The sequence below is a fragment of the Schistocerca piceifrons genome, chromosome 4 (genome assembly GCF_021461385.2).
Source record: "Schistocerca piceifrons isolate TAMUIC-IGC-003096 chromosome 4, iqSchPice1.1, whole genome shotgun sequence".
Taxonomy (NCBI): Eukaryota; Metazoa; Arthropoda; class Insecta; order Orthoptera; family Acrididae; genus Schistocerca; species Schistocerca piceifrons.
The window spans coordinates 594849698-594870471 of record NC_060141.1 but is presented as its reverse complement, the minus strand read 5'-3'; the positions used below and the strand labels follow the sequence as shown (position 1 = coordinate 594870471).

General features: G+C 42.6%; 1 protein-coding gene across 1 annotated transcript in view; it reads left to right on the top strand.

Moving 5' to 3' along the window:
• Positions 1 to 20774, top strand: part of LOC124796340 — a 415424-nt gene that overhangs the window by 365062 nt on the left and 29588 nt on the right. Inside the window, exon 3 of the mRNA XM_047260474.1 lies at positions 179 to 288. Within this exon, the coding sequence (XP_047116430.1) occupies positions 179 to 288 (110 nt within the window). The remainder of the gene's footprint in view (positions 1 to 178; positions 289 to 20774) is intronic.

Here is a 20774-nt window from a genome sequence, read left to right as displayed (position 1 = left end):
TGATAACACATTTAAAACTGAGGTAATTCAAAATCTCTTTTCGTTTACTCTCGGCATTTATAGCTCCAAAGTGATTCAGTAACCACATACACTACTACAGAAATAACATTTCCTGTTTTTGTGTGGCCGTGAAGAGATTATTCGTGAAGACTCACTTGACGTTTGGCGTCTGTTACAGGTGCTGCACTCTGGCTACGGTCTCCCTCTCATCGTAGTTGTGGTTATCTGCGTGTCTGCATTCCTCATAGTCACAGGAGGAGCAGCAGCCACCGTAATCTACTTCTACAAGTGAGTAAAATCATCCTTTCGCAGTTCTATATAATACACATTATGTGGCATGCTAAAACACAAAATGGCTATGGTGTGTGCGTGAGTCTTCTAGTTGCCGCAGAACAGATAAGTAGTTTACAGTTTAATTTTTTTCTCATGGTGGTATAGACACTGTTTCTTCCAGTTCAGTATCGAATTTGCTCAGAGCACCCTGATGAAATGATCACAGATACACGAATTTGTCTTCTATAGTTTGTGCCAGCGTTTTCGTAGCATGATCACTTAATTTATATATTTTTTATGGGTGACTAGTTATTAAATGTGAGTGAGAAGCAATGAAATTCACCGAATCATGAGGGAGATAATTTGTTGAAGAAGAAATATAGACAATTACTAAGATAGCTGCTTTTGAATCTCCTCCATTGGTCCGTGCTTGCATACCAAAACAACAATAAGGGTTGTGCTTCCGCCTTGGTCAAAACACTTTTGTTATTTGTTTATTCCCAAACTAAGAACATAAAAATGGTATGGCAGTTAGTTTACGGCGCAGACTTTCTGTTACCTGTAAGAAAAGACTACTGGAAACATATCTCATAATTCAGCAAGAATGAAGGAAATGAAGTAATAAGCTTTCTCAGAATGAAAATGTTACAAATAAATTAGAATAAACAAAATATGAGTATGGAAGAGAGGTCAAGTGATATACGTTTTTGAGATGAAAGCATACTGAACTGGAAGGATGCAACACATGAGGAGACGCATGCCTTAGGGATGGCGGAAATAGACTAAAATAAATAAAAGAAAAGAAAAAATAGACCTAGGTTAATTTGGAAAGGATGAAAACATCAAACAAATTGTCCTCTACTAGTTAACGCTACGTATAAATATTATCGGATTCTGCAGTGCTGAAAGTCTGATAAAAATAAATAAATAAATAAATTTGTGTGCGATGTTTCGTTATTTTATTCGCCGACCGCAGGGTTGTCACTAAATAAAAACATTGCATACGACAACTTCATTGTTTGCTTTGCTATGCAAACAAGTTGTCTTCCATGAGAAATTCCGAGAATAGCTTCTGTTTCACGGCTTCGCTGTAGAATGATAATCACATACACGATGCAGAGGTACAGCAGCGGCAATCTTTGAATCTTGGGGAATTAGATGCGTTCCTAGATAACATTGAGGTCTTCTGGAAGACTTTTTGTTAAATGTCTTTGGGCTATCATTGATCGTACGCAGAGTCGACAGCCCTCGCATATTTTCTCTGTCCTACCTCATCTATCCCCTTCATCCTACTCTTTCGCATTCTACCTCTCTCCTTCTTCACGCTAATAATTCCCGCCTATTTCAACTTCTAGCAGGCGACAGGACAACTTCCTCATGGCCGTAGACTGAATATGAAATATTCCAGAACCAATTAAGAAGAACTCTGGGGAATTCTTACAGGATAACAGATTATTCACACCGTTTCACACGTTTTTCAAGGGAGACGAAAAGTTCCTGATAAACACATTTACGCCAACGTTCCGGATTAAATTCCTAGTCTCTGCGCAGTATCTAAATAAGTAAGGACAAGTTGTAATATATCCCGTAAGTCGGTTGAATTATGTTTTCAAGATAGATTATTATTTGCTTTCTGACGGGATATATTACAACAGCTGTAGCGGGAGAGGAAGTGACTTTGAATATTTTTATAATAGAATATGATAGAATAAGATTCAAACCGTCGATGATTCTACACGTATTACCGTTTCTTTTCACGCTGTATTGAGGGAAGAGGCGTAGAATTCGTTGATGGACAGCAATAAATTGGGGTAACGTACGACCAAGTAAAATTGCAGTGGGAATACATTGCATCACATGGCAGGAAAAATATGGACTTCGAAAGTAAGGCAAATCAAACTGCAATATCTAAAACAACTGAAGGAATTACTCATGTTATAGTACGCCGGTGGCGCGTAATCGTCACATTACCAAACCTATGCCTCAGAGCAGAAAAGTAAAGTTGCGATCGCACAAATAATCATGGATTCAGGACAGATACATGAAATAAATATAAGCTCATAGCAATTGATAAACTATGTTACTAAGTGACACTGCTAATGTGATCCATCCGTCATATGGCGGTTCCCACTATGCTATTCGAGAGGAGTAGGTTGTGTATCGGTTGAACAATCCCTTTGGCTTTCATGAGTGTCGATGCCGCATGGGTCTTTGTTTTGTGACGACGCTTCGATACGCCTCATTTGCAGGCTAGATCCGTGCCTCACATGGAATTATGTTGATTTCCGCTATACAGGTACCACGTATATCGCAGGCTGTGATGGTGCATTAATACTGTTTCTTGCATGTTGAGCTGCGAAAAATAGTGTGGGCATTCGGGATCAGCTTCAGCCTATCCTGTACAGATGACAGCTTAGATTGCAGAGCGCCACAACAGATAAACAGCGCATGTAATGGCGTGAAGCTACTTCAGGCACAGTATGGTTTCTCGAAAATATGAGCAGCGAACTGCTGCGTCAAGGAGGCTCTAGCCGCAAAGAAGGTTTCCACCCTACAATAAAATCCACTTACCGTATTTCAACAGATCAGTACCTGGTCATTTTTTTAGATCGACAAGTATACCCGATTCCCTAGTTCTCACCTTCGTTGACCAAATATGTCTTGGATACGGCTGGTTGGCAAATTATTGGCAATGGTTTTCCAACCAAAAGTGTTCGTAATGTGTAAATTCTGCTACAAACGTAATATTCCCTTTTTTATCCTGTGTCATTATCATTACAGGCTCTGATTGCAGAACGTGGTGGCTTTGGGCTACAGTGAATGTTCATAGACAGTGATCGCGTACAGTTCTGTAAATCTGACGACTTTGTTTTATACTTTGCATTGCCTGCAGCGTAAATTTCACTTCGTCCACATACATCCTTCTTGATGTTGCATTTTCAGCAACTCTAGTGCATGACACATCGTCATAAAGGAATACTGACTACTTGTCTTCGTAAGCAGATACCCTGCTAGCTATCAAAGTTGCAAAACCGTAAAGAGGGCATGTAACAAACTTCAAATTGTTATGAAGTTTACAACATGTTTAGATATGCAGTTTGTTAGCATTTTAGGGTAACCGCAGAATGCTCCCTTTATTCTGTATATAAAGAAAGATCACGCTGTAGGTTTTCCTTCAGAAACTGGATTTTAATTTAGCTTGCTTGGGAGAAGATCACGTACTTAAGAGAAACGACTTTCAGCGGTTGTCGAAATTGGAAAGTGCACACTTGCAGCTTATTGAGACTGCATTTACTGTTTCATGATATGGTGCCCGCTTTGATGGGGAATATGAAATCAGTGGGTCCGGGAAGTCCATAATCGTGCCCGTGTCGGATCTAAAATGCCCCATGCGACTAGCACCCGAAAGGACATATTATTTACTCGGTCGTGCAGGATTGTACAGACACGTCATGTATCTCGAGTTACGATATGAGCATGTATACAGTGAGGCATCTACACATATGATACAACGATGTCTGGAACATTACAGCTTGTTTGTTCTGTGCCCACCTTGTAGCTTCCTTTGACGTGGCAGCAATGATGGAGACATGTTGACAATGGTGTGTTCAAGACAAGAAGATCAGAATGGCCTGAAGTCCGTTAACACTGTAAACGCTCAGATTAACGGAATACAGTACACTGGTCAGCCAGAACATTATGACCACGTACCTAATACCTACACGTTTGGCGCGGATAACAAAAAAATGGCTCTGGGCACTATGGGACTCAACTGCTGTGGTCATCAGTCCCCTAGAACTTAGAACTACTTAAACCTAACCAACCTAAGGACATCACACACACCCATGCCCAAGGCAGGATTCGAACCTGCGACCGTAGCAGCAGCTCGGCTCCGGACTGGAGCGCCTAGAACCGCGGATAACAGCGGCAAGGCGTCGTGACATGGCGGGAGTTGGCACCACGTCTCCGCCGTGCGGTTAAAGGCGCTGCAGTCTGGAACCGCAAGACCGCTACGGTCGCAGGTTCGAATCCTGCCTCGGGCATGGATGCGTGTGATGTCCTTAGGTTAGTTAGGTTTAAATAGTTCTAAGTTCTAGGGGACTAATGACCTCAGCAGTTGAGTCCCATAGTGCTCCGAGCCATTTGAACCATTTTGAACCACGTCTCCAAACACAAATCTCCTAATTCCTGTAAATTTCTGGGAATGGGGTGATGAGTTCTGACACCAAGTTCAATAACATCCCAGATATGTTCATTCGGATTCAGATCTGACGAGAGAGGGGGGGGGGGGGGGGGGGCAGCACATCAATTGGAACTCGCCACTGTGTTCCTTGAATCACTCCATCACACTCCCGGCCTTGTGACATGGCGCATTATCTTGTTGAAAAATGCCACTGCCATCGGAAAACATGATGGTTTTGAAGGGGTGTACGTGCTCTGCAACCAGTATACGATACTCCTTGGCCATCATGGGGCCTTGAACGAGCTCCATTGGACCCATGGTTACCAGTGTGAATAGAACCACGGCCAGCTTGCCTCCGTCCCGCAGTAACAGGTGTCAAGGAGATGTTCCCGTGAGAGAAGAAGGCTTCGCGCTCTCCCATCGGCATGATGAAGAAGTGTAAGTAGGCTGTTTAGGTTTTTATTTTGGTAACGCCTCGTAGCGCTCTGTATGAAAATCACTGACTGTGCTGTGTGTAGTCTGTGGCTGGTTGGACTCATTGTTGGAATATTCGCTATTGTAGTACTGGGCAGTTGGATGTGAACAGCGTGTAGCGTTGGGCAGTTGGAGGTGAGCCACCAGAAGTGGTAGATGTGGAGAGAGAGATGCCAGAGTTTTGAGAGGTTACTATAAGCGGACGATCTGGACGTGTGTCCGCCAGAAAAAAGGAAATTTGTAGAGATGGAGATCATGAACTGATAGATATATACATATGACGACTTTTGAACATTGTTAAGGTGAATACATTGTTTCTTCTCTATCAAAATCTTTCACTTGCTAATTATGCCTATCAGTAGTTAGTGCCTTCAGTAGTTAGAATCTTTTATTTAGCTGGCAGTATTGGCGCTCGCTGTATTGCAGTAGTTGGAGTAACTAAGATTTTTGTGAGGTAAGTGATTCATGAAAGGTATAGGTTGTTGTTCGTCAGGGCTATTCTTTTTTAGGGATTATTGAAAGTCAGATTGCGTTGCGCTAAAAATATTGTGTGTCCATTTAGTGATGATCAGAATAAGTAAAGAGAAAACTGTTTGAGTACGTTGAGTTTTGCTCAGCTGCTTGAAAATCAAATAACGTAGAAGTTTACCAGAACAGTCATTCATAATATTTTCAACGGGACCATTCAGACGGTATTCGATTCATTGGTTCATGCAAAGCTCTGCCACGGCACCAACGTCCAGCGCCCAACGTCACGTGCTCATTGCAGTAGTATTTACCGCTGTCGAGATGTTAACATTGGCACATGCTGGGTCATCGGCTGCGGGGGTCCATCTTTAGAAGTGTATGGTGCACTGTGTGTTCAGACGCACTTGTGCTCTGACCAGGTTTAAAGTCTGATGTTAGTTCCGCTGCAGTTCGCCGCCTGATCTGTTTCATTCCAGACTTCTGATTTGTATCTAACCCCTGCAGTGGCATTGCGTCCGTAGTTCAGGGGTAACGTCTTTGAGTACTGACCCAAACGTCCACGACCCCGAGTTGAAACATCGTCACTGCTTAAATTTTGAATAAAAATATCAGTAATGGCATCTGAGGACTTCCGGGATAAGAAGTCACCGTCATCCAGCCAATGGCTTTATCAAAGAGAGTGGAGGGGCGGACAGAGCTACAGGGCACTCCCTTGCCATTGGAGTGGGAATTGCCACCAAAGACGGACGAATCCGCAATGACGATGCAGAAGACAATGGAAACCACTGCAATAGCGACACACAATGTGTATCCACAGGACATGTGTTCTTTAATTGAAAAAAGTGTCATGATGAGCTCTCCATTGGCAAAAGATTCCGGAATAGTCCCCCATTCGGATCTCCGGGAGAGGTCTGCCAATGGGGAGGTCACCACGAGAAAAAGATGGAATAACCTACGAAAGGATAGCGTTCTACGAGTCGGGGCGTGGGCAGTCGGAAGTTTGAACGTGTTAGGGAAGCTAGAAAGTCTGAAAAGGGAAATGCAAAGGATCAGTCTAGATATAGTAGGGATTGGTGATGTGAAATGGAAAGAAGACAAGGACTTCTGATTAGCTGAGTATAGGGTAATATCAAAAGCAGCAGAAAATTGTATAATAGGAGTAGGATTCGTTATGAATAGGAAGGTAGGACAAAGGGTGTGTTATTGTGAGCATTTCAGTGATAAGGTTGTTCTTACCACAATCGACAGCAGACGAACACCGACAACGATAGTTCAGGTATGCATGCCGACGTCGCAAGCTGAAGACGAAGAGAAAAATGTTTCAAATGGCTCTGAGCACTATGGGACTTAACTTCTGAGGTCATCAGTCCCACAGAACTTAGAACTACTTAAACCTAACTAACCTAAGGTCATCACACACATCCATGCCCGAAAAGACGAAGAGACAGAGAAAGTATATGAGGACATTGAAAGGGTGATACAGTATGTAAAGTGAGATGAAAATCGAGGCGTTATGGGCGACTGGAACGCAGATGTAGGGGAAGGAACAGAAGAAGCGGTTACAAGAGAATGTGGATTTGGGACAAGGATTGAGAGAGGAGAAAGTGTAATTGAGTTCTGTAATAAACTTCAGCCAGTAATAGCGAATACTCTGTTCAAGAATCACAAGCGGAGGAGGTATACTGGAAAAAGGCCCGGTGATAGGGGAAGGTTTCAGTTAGATTGCACTACGGTCAGAGATTTTGAAAACAGGTATCGGAATGTAAGGCGTACGCAGGAGCAGATATAGACTCAGATTACAATGTAGTAGTGTTGAAGAGTAGGCATAAGTTTAAGAGATTAGTCAGAAAGAATCAATACGCAAAGAACTGGGATACAGAAGTATTAAGGAATGACGAGATACGCTTGGAGTTCTCTAAGGCTATAGGTACAGCAATAATGAATAGCTCAGTAGTCAGTACAGTTGAAGAGGAATGGACAACTCTAAAAAGGACAATCACGTAAGTTGGAAAGGTAAATATAGGTACAAAGAAGGTAACTGCGAAGAAACCATGAAGAAATACTACAGCTGATCGATGAAAGAGGAACGTACAAAAATGTTCAAGGAAATACAAGTCGCTGAGGAGTGAAGTAAATAGGAAGTGTAGGGAAGCTAAGACGAAATGGCTGCAGGAAAAATGTGAAGATATGGAAAAAGAAATGATTGTCGGAAGTACTAGCTCAGCATATAGGAAAGTAAAAAAAACCTTCGGTGACATTAAAAGCGAGTGTGATAACACTAAGAGCGCAACGGGAATTCCACTGGTAAATGCAGAGGAGAGAGTGGAGAGGTGAAAAGAGTACATTGAAGCCCTGTATAAGGGGGAAGATTTGTGTTATGTGGAAGAAGAAGGAACAGGAGTCGATTTAGAAGAGGTAGGGAATCCAGGAACAGAATCAGAATTTAAGAGAGCTTTGGACGACTTAGACCAAATGACTCAGAAGGGACAGATAACATTCCAACAGAATTTCTAAAATCATTGGGGGAATTGGCAACAAAACGAATATACCCTTTGATATTTAGACTGTATGAGTCTGGCGACATACCATCTGACTTTCGGAAAAATAACATCCAGACAATTCCGAGGTCTGCAAGAGCTGACAAGTGCGAGAATTATCGCACAATCAGCTTTACAGCTCATGCATCCAAGTTGTTTACAAGACTAATATACAGAAGAATGGAAAGGAAACTTGCGGCTGTGTTAAATGGCGATCAGTTTGGCTTTAGGAAAGGTAAAGGCACGAAAGAGGCTATGCGGTTGATAATGGAAGCAAGACTAAAGAAAAATCAAGACACGTTCATGGGATTTATCGACATGGAAGAAGCGTTCGCCAATGTAAAATGGTGAAAGATGTACGAAATTCTGAGAAAAATAGGTATAAGCTATAAGGAGAGACGGGTAACAGACAATATGTACAATAGCCAAAAGGAAATAATAAGGGTGAAAGACAAAAGACGAGGTACTCGGATTAAAAAGGATCGTTCCAACTGTTCAATTTGTACATCGAAGAAGCAATGAAGGAAATAAAAGATGGGTTCAGGAGCAGGATTAAAATTCAGAATGAAAAGAAATCTATTATACGATTCGCTGATATTGGTATCCTGAGCGAAAGTAAGAAGAATTACATGAGCTGATGAATGAAATAAAGAGCCTAATGAGTATAGAATATTGTTTGAAAGTAAATCAAAGAAAGACGAAAGTAATGAGATGTAGCACATACGAGAACAGCGAGGAACTTATCAGGATTGATGGTCACGAAGTAGATGACGTTAATTGAATTTACGGCTGGTCGCGGCGGAGGTTCGAGTCCTCCCTCGGGCATGGATGTGTGTGTTTATCCTCAGGATAATTTAGGTTAAGTAGTGTGTATGCTTAGGGACTAATGACCTTAGCAGTTAAGTCCCATAAGATTTCACACACACACAGTTCAATATACTTCCTAGGCAGCAAAGTAACCAATGACGGACGGAGCAAGGAGGAGGTCAAAAGCATACCAGGATAGCAAAAAGGGCATTCCTGGCCAAAAGAATTCTACTAGTATCAAACATAAACCTCAATCTGAGTAAGACATTTCTGATAATAGGAAATCTGTGATAAGATCTTATGGGATCAAACTGCTGAGGTCATCGGTCCCTAAGGTTATGCACTGCTTAATTTAACTTAAACTAACTTACTCTAAGGACAACACACACACTCGAACGTCCGACGGAGGGTGCCGCGTAGACCGTGACAAGACGCCTGAGACCACGCGGCTACCCCGTGCGGCGACATTTCTGAAAATAGCACAGCATTGTATGGTAGTGAAACATGGACTGTGGGAAAACTGGAACAGCGGAATCGAGGCATTTGAGATGTGATGCTACAGACGATTGTTGAAAATTAGATGACCTGATTAGGTAAGGAATGAGGAGGTTCAGCGCAGAATCGGAGAGGAAAGGAATATATGGAAAACACTGACAATGAGAAAGGACAGGATGATGCGACATCTGTTAAGACATCAGGGAATGACATCCATGGTACTAGATGGAGTTGTAGAGGGCAAAAATTGTAGAAAAAGATAGATATTGGAATATATCCAGCAAATAATTGAGGATGTCGGTTGCTATTGCTACTCTGAAATGAGGAGGTTGGCACAGGAAAGAAATTCGTGGCAGGCCGCATCAAACCAGTTTCATATGTAGGTAGAGAGGTAAAACTTGACAGACATCTAAAGCTTGACACAAATCAGTGAAGGGACTTGAGATTTAACTAAAACCAAAAAAGGTGCATACGCCGGCCGACATATGACTCCGAAGAGCAACACGTCAGTGACTCCTCATGAGAATCGTGTGTAAGATGATCCGTAGTGAGAGAGGGAGTCAGATGCGCTAACAGTCGCGGCATGTTGACTTTGCCAGAAAAGACACTGTTAGTTAAGCTTCAGTATCGGAATGGAGAATCCGCTACTGCAGCTTTACAGTCCTACCGCCATAAGAAGGGTATCAGAATGGCTAAAGGTCCTGTGAGAAGTGTTGTTGTGAAGCAAATTGCCACAAAGTTTGAAGCCACGAGCTGTTTAGATGATCCGCCCCGCAGTACCGTAGTGGGCGACAAGACACAAGTTTTGTGAGAATGGCGTGACGAGCCGCCAGTTTAGTCATCGGTGACATCCCAGGTCCCCAAGCCTCCATCCGTGTGGAGTTACGTGAAGGCGTAAGTCTACCGTAATCGTCAACCCCACTGCGAATTCTAAAAGACGACATCTAACGGCAATTAATAATCATATCTACTGATAAGCTGCGCACAGCTAAAGATATTGTCAATGAATAACGGCCGATATGAAGCGCTATTTGTTGGCCGTTTTGTACACACTTTTCGGTTTCAATAAAACCCCATGTCATTTCAAAAACGTGTTTGAGTTTTTTACCTCTCTACCTACTTTATTCCGTGAAGAATTGAATATTCCCATATTAACAATCTTTTGAGTCACCCTGTACAGAAAAATGGCAAGATGTGGTCTTTTCAGAAGAGTGCCGTTGTGCGTCTATAATCGCGATGGACATACCGATACGTATAGACTATGAGGTGAACGAACGTTGAATTCGCCATTGTTATACTGATCCAGCGTGATGATATGGGATTCTATACTGGACACGCAAGATAGTCACTTCTGGTTCGCATAGCTTATAACTTGGGAAGCAGCCATTACGTTTCTAACGTAATAAAGCTGGTGACTGAGCTTTATCTTCGATGCCTCTCTAATGTTATGCTTCAACACGATAACGCAACATTGCATATTTCTGTATTTTCCTGGTGTAACCCGATGCAGAGAGTGTTAGAGAGTCTGTCCAAATCACTCACTCAAACGTTTGGTCATCTGTCTTCCGGAGACTTAGCGGCCACCACTTGCCAGCCACTACAGTTGATGAACTCTGGCATTGATTTGATGGATCATTCAATGATGTACCCGTATCCATCTTCCGTGCTAATTTCGACGTAATGCTCTGCCGTGTCGTGTTGCTAGTAGAAGTGTCAGATTTGTGTACGAAATTTCGCAACGCTGTGTAACATCAAAGTAACTACGAATTTACTCAGGTATTCTTTGTATTACTGTGTATACAAAAATTTCGTTGGTTTCTACCCCTCTTGGAGCACCAGCTGTTACGGCGATGTTCCGTTGAATTAGTACGCAATTATTTTTTGGCATTTAACTTTATTCTTACAAGTTTTACTGTGACAAGTTCAATCAAAATCTGTGAACTTAGTATCAGTTGTTGAGCATTTTACTACAGACATGTTACTCAGATGGTAGAGCACTTGCCCGCAAAAGGCAAAGGTCCATAGTTTGAGTCTCGGTCCGGCACACAGTTTTAATCTGCCAGAAAGTTTCATATCAGAGCATAATCCGCTGTAGAGTGAAAATCTCATTCTGGAAACACCCCCCAGGCTGTGGCTAAGCCATGTCTCCGCAGCGTCCTTTCTTTATGGAGTGCTAGTTGTGCAAGGTTCGCAGGAGAGCTTCTGTAAAGTTTGGAAGGTAGGAGGCGAGGTCCTGGCGGAAAAAGCTGTAAGGACGGGGCGTCAGTCGTGCTTGGGTAGGTCAGGTGGTAGAGCACTTGCCCGCGAAAGGCAAAGGTCCCGAGTTCGAGTCTTGGTCCGCCACACAGTTTCAATCTGCCAGGAAGTTTCAAGATGACGGTAGTTACAACAAAAACACGATATACCTCTCATTCCGCTACACTGCAACAAGTCATTAGATATAAAGATAACACGAATGAAAACTGCCGTGCATGCTTCAACCAGCTATATATATGATGCAAAGTGATCCTAGAGGGGGTTGATGCTAACATAAGGTACAAATAATCATTCAGATTAACTAAAGACAAGTTAATTTAAAACTATAGACCTGTAAAACATTATCAGTTGCACTATGTGATCAAAAGTATCCGGACACCTGGCTGAAAATGACTTACAAGTTCGTGGCACCCTCCATCGGTAAGGCTGGAATGTAATACGGTGTTCGCCCGCTCTTAGCCGTGATGACAGCTTTCACTCTCGCAGACATACGTTCAATCAGGTGCTGAAAGGTTTCTTGGGGAATGGCAGCCCATTTTTCACAGAGTGCTGCACTGAGGAGAGGTACCGATGTCGGTCGGTGAGGCCTGGCACGAAGTCGGCGTTCCAAAACATCCCAAAGGTGATCTATAGGATTCAGCTCAGGACTCTGTGCAGGCCAGTCCATTACAGGGATGTTATTGTCGTGTAACCATTCCGCCTGTGGCGGCATTATGAACAGGAGCTCGATCTTGTTGAAAGATGCAGTCGCCATCACCGTATTCCTCTTCAATAGGGGGAAGCAAGAAGGTACTTAAAACATCAATGTAGGCATGTGACACGCAAAGGAACAAGGGGTGCAAGCCTCCTCCATCAAAATCACGACCACACCGTAACACCACCGCCTCCGAAATTTGCTTTTGGCACTACACGCGCTGGCAGATGACGTTCACCACGCATTCGCCATACCCACACCCTGCCATCGGATCGCCACATTGTGTACCGTGATTCGTCACTGCACACAACGTTTTTTCACTGTTCATCGGGCATTGTTTACGCTCCTTACACCAAGCGAGGCGTCATTTGGTATTTACCGGCGTGATGTGTGGTTTATGAGCAACCGCTCGACCATGAAATCCAAGTTTTCTCACCTCCCGCCTGTCATAGTACTTGCAGTGAATCCTGATGCAGTTTGGAATTCCTGTGTGCTGATCTGGATAGATGGCTGCCTGTTACAATTTACGACCCTCTTCAACTGTCGGCGGAGTCAGTCAACAGACGAGGTCGGCCTGTGCGCTTTTGTGCTGTACGTGTCGCTCCACGTTTCTACTTCGCTATCACATTGGAAACAGTGCACGTAGGGATATTTAGGAGTGTGGAAATCTCGCGTACAGACGTACGACACAAGTGACACCCAATCACCTGACCACGTTTGAAATCCGTGAGTCCCACCAAGTGCCACATTCAGCTCTTTCACGATGTCATCAGCTACTGAGGTCGCTGATACGAAGTACCTGGCAGTAGGTGGCAACACAAATCACCTAATATAAAAAACGTATGTTTTTGGGGGTGTCCAGATACTTTTGGTTGCATAGTGTATATATAAGAAAGCACCATATTTAAAAAAAAATTGTTTAGCCCTATGAAAAACGTACTCGCCCTCTGACAGTTTATAGCTGGTCAGAATTTAATTAATTTCGTTACTTGATGTCCGGTTCTGTTTCATTTAAATTTTTCTTACTTACTGTCCGAATCAAAACATAAAATGTAATATGAAACACAAGAGAGTGTGTACGTTGTTTAAATTTATTTCGTCTTCATCCTTTATAGGACTAATTTTAGAGCCATCACAATGTACTCGACACTGGACTGATTTACGTAATGGTTTTTAAGTTTTCGACCTTTCTGTTACGTTATGACTAGCTTTAAACCGTCAGCAGAGGAATACATTTTTCATATGGTGAAACAATTTTTTATAACTCCTGCTTTCTTACGTACAACTGTAAATATGTTAAGGATCTGTACTTATAAATGAACTTCCGTTTAATTACTTTGTATGACTATTTATATGTAATCCATGCATGATTGCCCTCTCGGATTGCTTTGCATTCAATATATACCTGGTAGAAAAATGTATTGCAGTTTTGGGGCGTGTTATTTTGCATCTTATAACTTGTTTTTGTCATCACTTTTGTCATTTGTTTTCAACGTTTTAATGTAGTAGCTAGTAATTTGCTTCCATTTAATTTTATTGTAGATTGTGAAGGTGGTTTCTGCGTCTACCAACCGGAAATTTTATTCAAAAAACTTCGCGATCAAGACAATCAAATAATAATTTTCATCATCATTATTGCTTTCCAGATTGTCATGTTATGTAAAATTCTATTCAAATTGAGTCCTGGTCGGGCACATTACTTAAAGTCAGTGAATTTTAGAACGGCGCAAACTTTGCTGCTGCAGAGTGAAAGGTTCACTGCCAACTTCATTTCAGCAAAGCTGCGCACAAATTAGTAGCACTTGGCTAGTGTCTGTGATGTGAGTCAGACCTCGAGTGCAGGAGAACGTCTGTAGTTAACCACTTGAACGATTTAATGAAACTTGTTACTGCTAAGAACACGGTTCAAGGTCGAAAAACATTCACGTTCCAATATGTCATGACAGACTATTACCAACTCCACTAGCAGTCTCTATGGTGAGGGGTTTATTATTATTATTATTTTGTTTTTATATTATTATTTATTTATAAAATATTGAAATTTAGGAATTTAATTACCACCATATTTTTTAGCTAGGCTTCTCTACCGGGATTTTCTGTTGGCGAGTATAATTTTGGGGCGTGATTTACGCCTAATCGCTATCGGACGTCCTTTTGCTAAAAGTGAAATTTTAGATGCAGGTTCTATTCTGAAAGGAAACCATTCGTATTCCACTGATTGGTGCCGTTAATGTGCGGTCATTCACCAACAGACGTCCCCACACAAAGTAAGCCGCATTTTCTTATCAAATTCATGAAAAAGCTGAGGAAAAAAGGTATGATTAGTCGTAATGATAAACAGAATGAAATTAAATAATTGTTATTACACAAAATGAGTACAAAAAACTAAATCTCTACCCAATATACAGGGTGTTTCAAAAATGACCGGTATATTTGAAACGGCAATAAAAACTAAACGAGCAGCGATAGAAATACACCGTTTGTTGCAATATGCTTGGGACAACAGTACATTTTCAGGCAGACAAACTTTCGAAATTACAGTAGCTACAATTTTCAACAACAGATGGCGCTGCGGTCTGGGAAACTCTATAGTACGATATTTTCCACATATCCACCATGCGTAGCAATAATATGGCGTAGTCTCTGAATGAAATTACCCGAAACCTTTGACAACGTGTCTGGCGGAATGGCTTCACATGCAGATGAGATGTACTGCTTCAGCTGTTCAGTTGTTTCTGGATTCTGGTGGTACACCTGGTCTTTCAAGTGTCCCCACAGAAAGAAGTCACAGGGGTTCATGTCTGGCGAATAGGGAGGCCAATCCACGCCGCCTCCTGTATGTTTCGGATAGCCCAAAGCAATCACACGATCATCGAAATATTCATTCAGGAAATTAAAGACGTCGGCCGTGCGATGTGGCCAGGCACCATCTTGCATAAACCACGAGGTGTTCGCAGTGTCGTCTAAGGCAGTTTGTACCGCCACAAATTCACGAATAATGTCCAGATAGCGTGATGCAGTAATCGTTTCGGATCTGAAAAATGGGCCAATGATTCCTTTGGAAGAAATGGCGGCCCAGACCAGTACTTTTTGAGGATGCAGGGACGATGGGACTGCAACATGGGGCTTTTCGGTTCCCCATATGCGCCAGTTCTGTTTATTGGCGAAGCCGTCCAGGTAAAAATAAGCTTCGTCAGTAAACCAAATGCTGCCCACATGCATATCGCCGTCATCAATCCTGTGCACTATATCGTTAGCGAATGTCTCTCATGCAGCAATGGTAGCGGCGCTGAGGGGTTGCCGCGTTTGGATTTTGTATGGATAGAGGTGTAAACTCTGGCGCATGAGACGATACGTGGACGTTGGCGTCATTTGGACCGCAGCTGCAACACGGCGAACGGAAACCCAAGGCCGCTGTTGGATCACCTGCTGCACTAGCTGCGCGTTGCCCTCTGTGGTTGCCATACGCGGTCGCCCTACCTTTCCAGCACGTTCATCCGTCATGTTCCCAGTCCGTTGAAATTTTTCAAACAGATCCTTTATTGTATCGCTTTTCAGTCCTTTGGTTATATTAAACCTCCGTTGAAAACTTCGTCTTGTTGCAACAACACTGTGTTCTAGGCGGTGGAATTCCAACACCAGAAAAATCCTCTGTTCTGAGGAATAAACCATGTTGTCTACAGCACACTTGCACGTTGTGAACAGCACACGCCTACAGCAGAAAGACGACGTACAGAATGGCGCACCCACAGACTGCGTTGTCTTCTACATCTTTCACATCAGTTGCAGCGCCATCTGTTGTTGAAAATTGTAACTACTGTAATTTCGAAAGTTTGTCCGCCTGAAAATGTACTGTTGTCCAAAGCATATTGCAACAAACGGTGTATTTCTGTCGCTGCTCGTTTAGTTTTTATTGCCGTTTCAAATATACCGGTCATTTTTGAAACACCATGTAGATTATTGCGACCGTACCGGACAATGGCTGAAGAGGAAGAAGCGAACAAAAGTTGCCGGCCCGGTTCATTTAACATTACATAGATACTGTAGTTCACAGAGGGATTTTATTGTAATCGCAGAGTTTACTAATCAGCGATAAAATCGTCTCAGCGCTACTGCGCGAAAACACACAGTCACGAAATCCGCTAACACTTGGGGAACATTACACAGCCCCCTAAATTTTTAAAAGTTTTTATCTCGGTTCGTTCGTGTCGGGTAATGTAGTGAATATCATAATTAATAACAGAAACCAACATGGGAGAAAATACACATTAGAAGGAAAAACATTCCAGTGAAAATGAGTGACGAAACCAGTCAGTGGCGATGTATTTCGGAATTTGTTGCTACGAGCCGCCACTGACTACATAACAAAGTATTGCCCTATTCGGTACAAACATATAAGACATGTAAACTTTACGATCACGGCTTCATCTAATTGCATTCAAATTTCACCCATGGCCTTCCTTAGCTTACTGCTTCATACACTCATATCTGTTAAAATATGTTTTTCATGCTTCTCCACATTTGGATATAATGCTGCTTTCATCTCTGCGGTGGGTCACGAATTGTTTGAAGCAAAAAGGGGTTATCTCATAAATTTTGGGAAGACTGTATCATTTACTGCTCCAGTTTATCAACCGTATCAACGGGAGTATTGTGCACCATAACTTTTGGGTAACCCCAGACACCTCCTGCTTCATATCAGCGCTTGAGATACCCTCTTACATCAGGAGTAAAAAGATCCGGTGCCCCATCATGCATACACCACAGTCTCCAACCCCAGGCCATGGATGTAATTTGAGGTCCATAATGCGGTCTTATCGAAAAGATAGCATTTAAACTACACTGAGGTGACAAAAGTCATGGGATAATGATATTCACATAAACACATGGCGGTAGTATGTACACAAAGTATAAAAGGACAGTGCATTGACGGAGCTGTCATTTGTACTCGGGTGATTCATGTGAAAAGATTTCTTGCGTGATTGCGGCCGCACGACGGAAATTAAAAGACTTTGAATGCGAAGTGCTAGTTGGAGCTAGACACATGGGTCATTCCATCTCGGAAAGCGTTGGGGAATTGGATTTTCCAAGATCCACACTGCCAAGAGTGTGCTGAGAACAGCAAATTTCAGGCATTACCTCTCACCATGGACAACACAGTGGCCGACGGTCTTCACTTAACGGCAGAGAGCATCAGCGGTTGCGTAGAGTTAGCAGTGCTAACAGACCAGCAACCGTGTGTGAAATAGCCGCAGGAATTAATATGGGGCGTGGTACGAAATTATTTATTAGGAGAGTGCGTCGAAATTTGGCGATAATGGTCTACGACAGTAGACGGCCGATGCGAGTGCTTTTGCTAACAACACGGCACCGCCTGGACGCCTCCTGGGCTCGCGACCGTATCGGTTGGACCCTAGACGACTGAAAAACAGTGGCCTTGTCAGATGATTCCCGATTGGGGGATGGTGAAAGCTGATGGTAGTGTTCGAGTGTGGCACAGACCCCACGAAGCCTTACTCAAGATGTCAACAATGCACAGTACTAAATGGTCATGGTTGCATAATGGTGAGGGCTGTGTTTATATGGAATGGACTGGATCCTCTGGTCCAACTGAACCGATCATTGACTGGAAATGGTTATGTTCGGTTACCTGGAGACCATTTTCTGCGATTCATGGACTTTATAATGCCATGTCAATGGGCCACAGTTGTACGTAATTCGTTTGAAGATCGTTCTGGACAGTTCGAGCGAATGATTTGGTCACCCGGATCGCTCGACATGAATCGCAGCATTTATGGGACACAGTAGACAGGTCATATTGCGCTCCCAAAGTGCTGCACTTGCAACACTTCTGCAGTTATGGACAGCTGTAGCGGAGGCATGGCTCAATACTTCTGCAGAGTACTTCCAACGATGTGTTGAGTCCATGCCATGCCGAGTTGCTGCAGTACGCCGGGCAAAAGGCGATCCGGCACGATACTAGGCGGTATCCCACGACTTTTATCGCCTCAGTGTATGTTTAACTAACTAAAACCATATTTTGTACTGAAGTCATTGGCGGTTTGTAACACGATTTCGCAATTATCTCGCAAAAAACTGATTTGCGGAGCTATGTTTATCGGAACGTTCTTTCTCCTACTGTCGCATACTTTCACCCGAGTCAGTTTTCGCTATTAATTATGTTTCAGGGTTTGTACGTACGCAGTATAGTACGGAACAACTACTGCACAAACATCTGCTGATTGACATGAAGTGCGTGGTGCGGTAAATGAAAGCAAAATGTAGAGTTCTTAGCGAGGGGATGATGTAAAACTAACAAGGTTACAACACGAACAGAAAAGAGTTATATATAAATACAAGGTAAAACCAGTAACTCATGACACGAATGGATGTTGGAGCTCATTTTAAGGGCAGAGATCACATAGGCACCAACAATTACGTATGCCCGCAGCATCATCGCTCTGTTGAATCTGAAAACTATTCGAAAATACTTTCCTGTAGCCTTTCTCCATTAAATGCTCTGCGTCATGCATCTCGATTTTATTTGGCTGCGCTCATTATCGTTATCATAGCTTCCGTAAGATTAATTCCCAATAATTCAAAGTATCGACCACATAAGGACCTGCTGGCGTAGTTGTACGTGTTCCTAAGCCTGTTTATGGCCATCGCTGTGGCGCAGAGTACTGTTGTGGAAAGGGACGGAGTGTTGGTACACTACAGGAGTAACATTCTTGAAAATTTCTTGCCGATTAATGCTGTGTGCCGGACCGGGACTCAAATATGGGACCTTGCCATTTCGCGGTTAATGGTTCTTACGACTGAATTATCATTCTTTTGCGGGGGAGGGGGGGGGGCTCCTTCTCCCATTACCATCTTCCTTGCGCTCTCCAAGGGTGCCTTCATCGCCGAGCTTCACTGCTTTATTTAAATTTAAACGTAAATATCACGTTCCGACAAAGAGTGATACATAATCTCCACACCTTTACAGCAATAAAGAACGAAATCAAGAAATAAATGGTGTGAAATTTGCCGCCACGGAAGTTCCTTGTGGTGAATTGAATCTTCGTAATATACAGCGAAACAAAAAGTGTATTTCTTCATAATGCAGTTTTCATAAACAAATATCTTGATGTACTGTTCTTCTTAAAGCCAAATAAAGAACTAAGGATAAAACACAATTAACAGCAGACGAACGAATTGACAGTCCTTCATAGGAATTTAAAGCCTGCGGCCTTCTTGGTTGTCAGCCGGCCGGTGTGGACGAGCGGTTCTAGGCGCTTCAGTCTGGAACCGCGCAACCGCTACGGTCGCAGGTTCGAATCCTTAGGTTAGTTAGGTTTAAGTAGTTCTGAGTTCTAGGGGACTGATGACCTCAGATGTTAAGTCCCATAGTGTTCAGCGCCATTTTTCTTGGTTGTCAGACAGAAAATAAAATATTCACTGGACGCCGTACAAAAAAGTAATCGTTGTAACAAAGTAAGTGTCTTTTAATTCAAAAACTCCTGATGGAAATATTGAATACAAACTAGCATAAACTGGTAGCAGACATCCTCGCTGACACTCGAAACTAAATGTTCACTTCCTGAGGTTGTATACTGTTTTAAAAAATAATGTACCTTAAATAACGGAAATAGAAGTTTCTTCCAGCTATTGTAGAGTACCAGTCTTAGTCAATGTCATGCTGTAGACAAGCAGCCTGTCCGCAGTATATGTGGAGATATGTATTGGAACGTGCACGACACCAGTCAAGTTCAGAATGGTCTTGAGACAAGTTTCCTACGTCTGTTTATGTGTTAGTGTTTTTCTAATGACGTTTTGCGTAACGAAAGATCTCAGCATATGGAGCATAGAAAAGTAAATAAGTACTTTGCACAGCACCGCAAATCACGTAGTCACATTAAATGAAGGGAAAAGAGAACACGAAAGGAAAAGTAGAACAAATAAGTCGTAGTCCCATATCACCATACGCTTTTTGCAAAGATATTTTCATGTAATTTGCAACGGTGTAACTATATTTCTTCTGTGTTTGTTGTCTTCCGTGTTCATTCTATAAATATTCCAGGAAATCCAATTCATCAGACATTTTTAGGGAGAATACTGCATGAATTGTGTGTTCCATAATCCATGTCGTCCCATTTTCTTTGCTTTGGGATAGGGATTCCATTGCAGTATGATGGCATCTGTGATATGATTCATAGCTACCCAGCCTCACAACTCTAACTGCGTCGGTACCTCTTGCCCTACCTAACTTCCGGATCCAAATTACGAATTCACATACTGGTATTCCCCCATTCTACGACCCCCATTGGACAGTCAGAAGCCGACTCATGATAAAAGGAGCTACTATGATCATTCATAGCTGTCAGACGCACTTCATGCCAAAAAGCGGCAACACCTCGTAATTATATCTGAATTCGCTCCGACAAATGAAATATGTTCATTCATCTACATTGTGGCTTTGGATACAGCAATTACAATGCCAGGTTTCAGCTGTATCGGGTACATATCTTTTCAAATAAGAAATTAGATTAGACCAACACTTAATAATTACTGAAACATCCGATTTGTATCTACGTGTATGGATCTT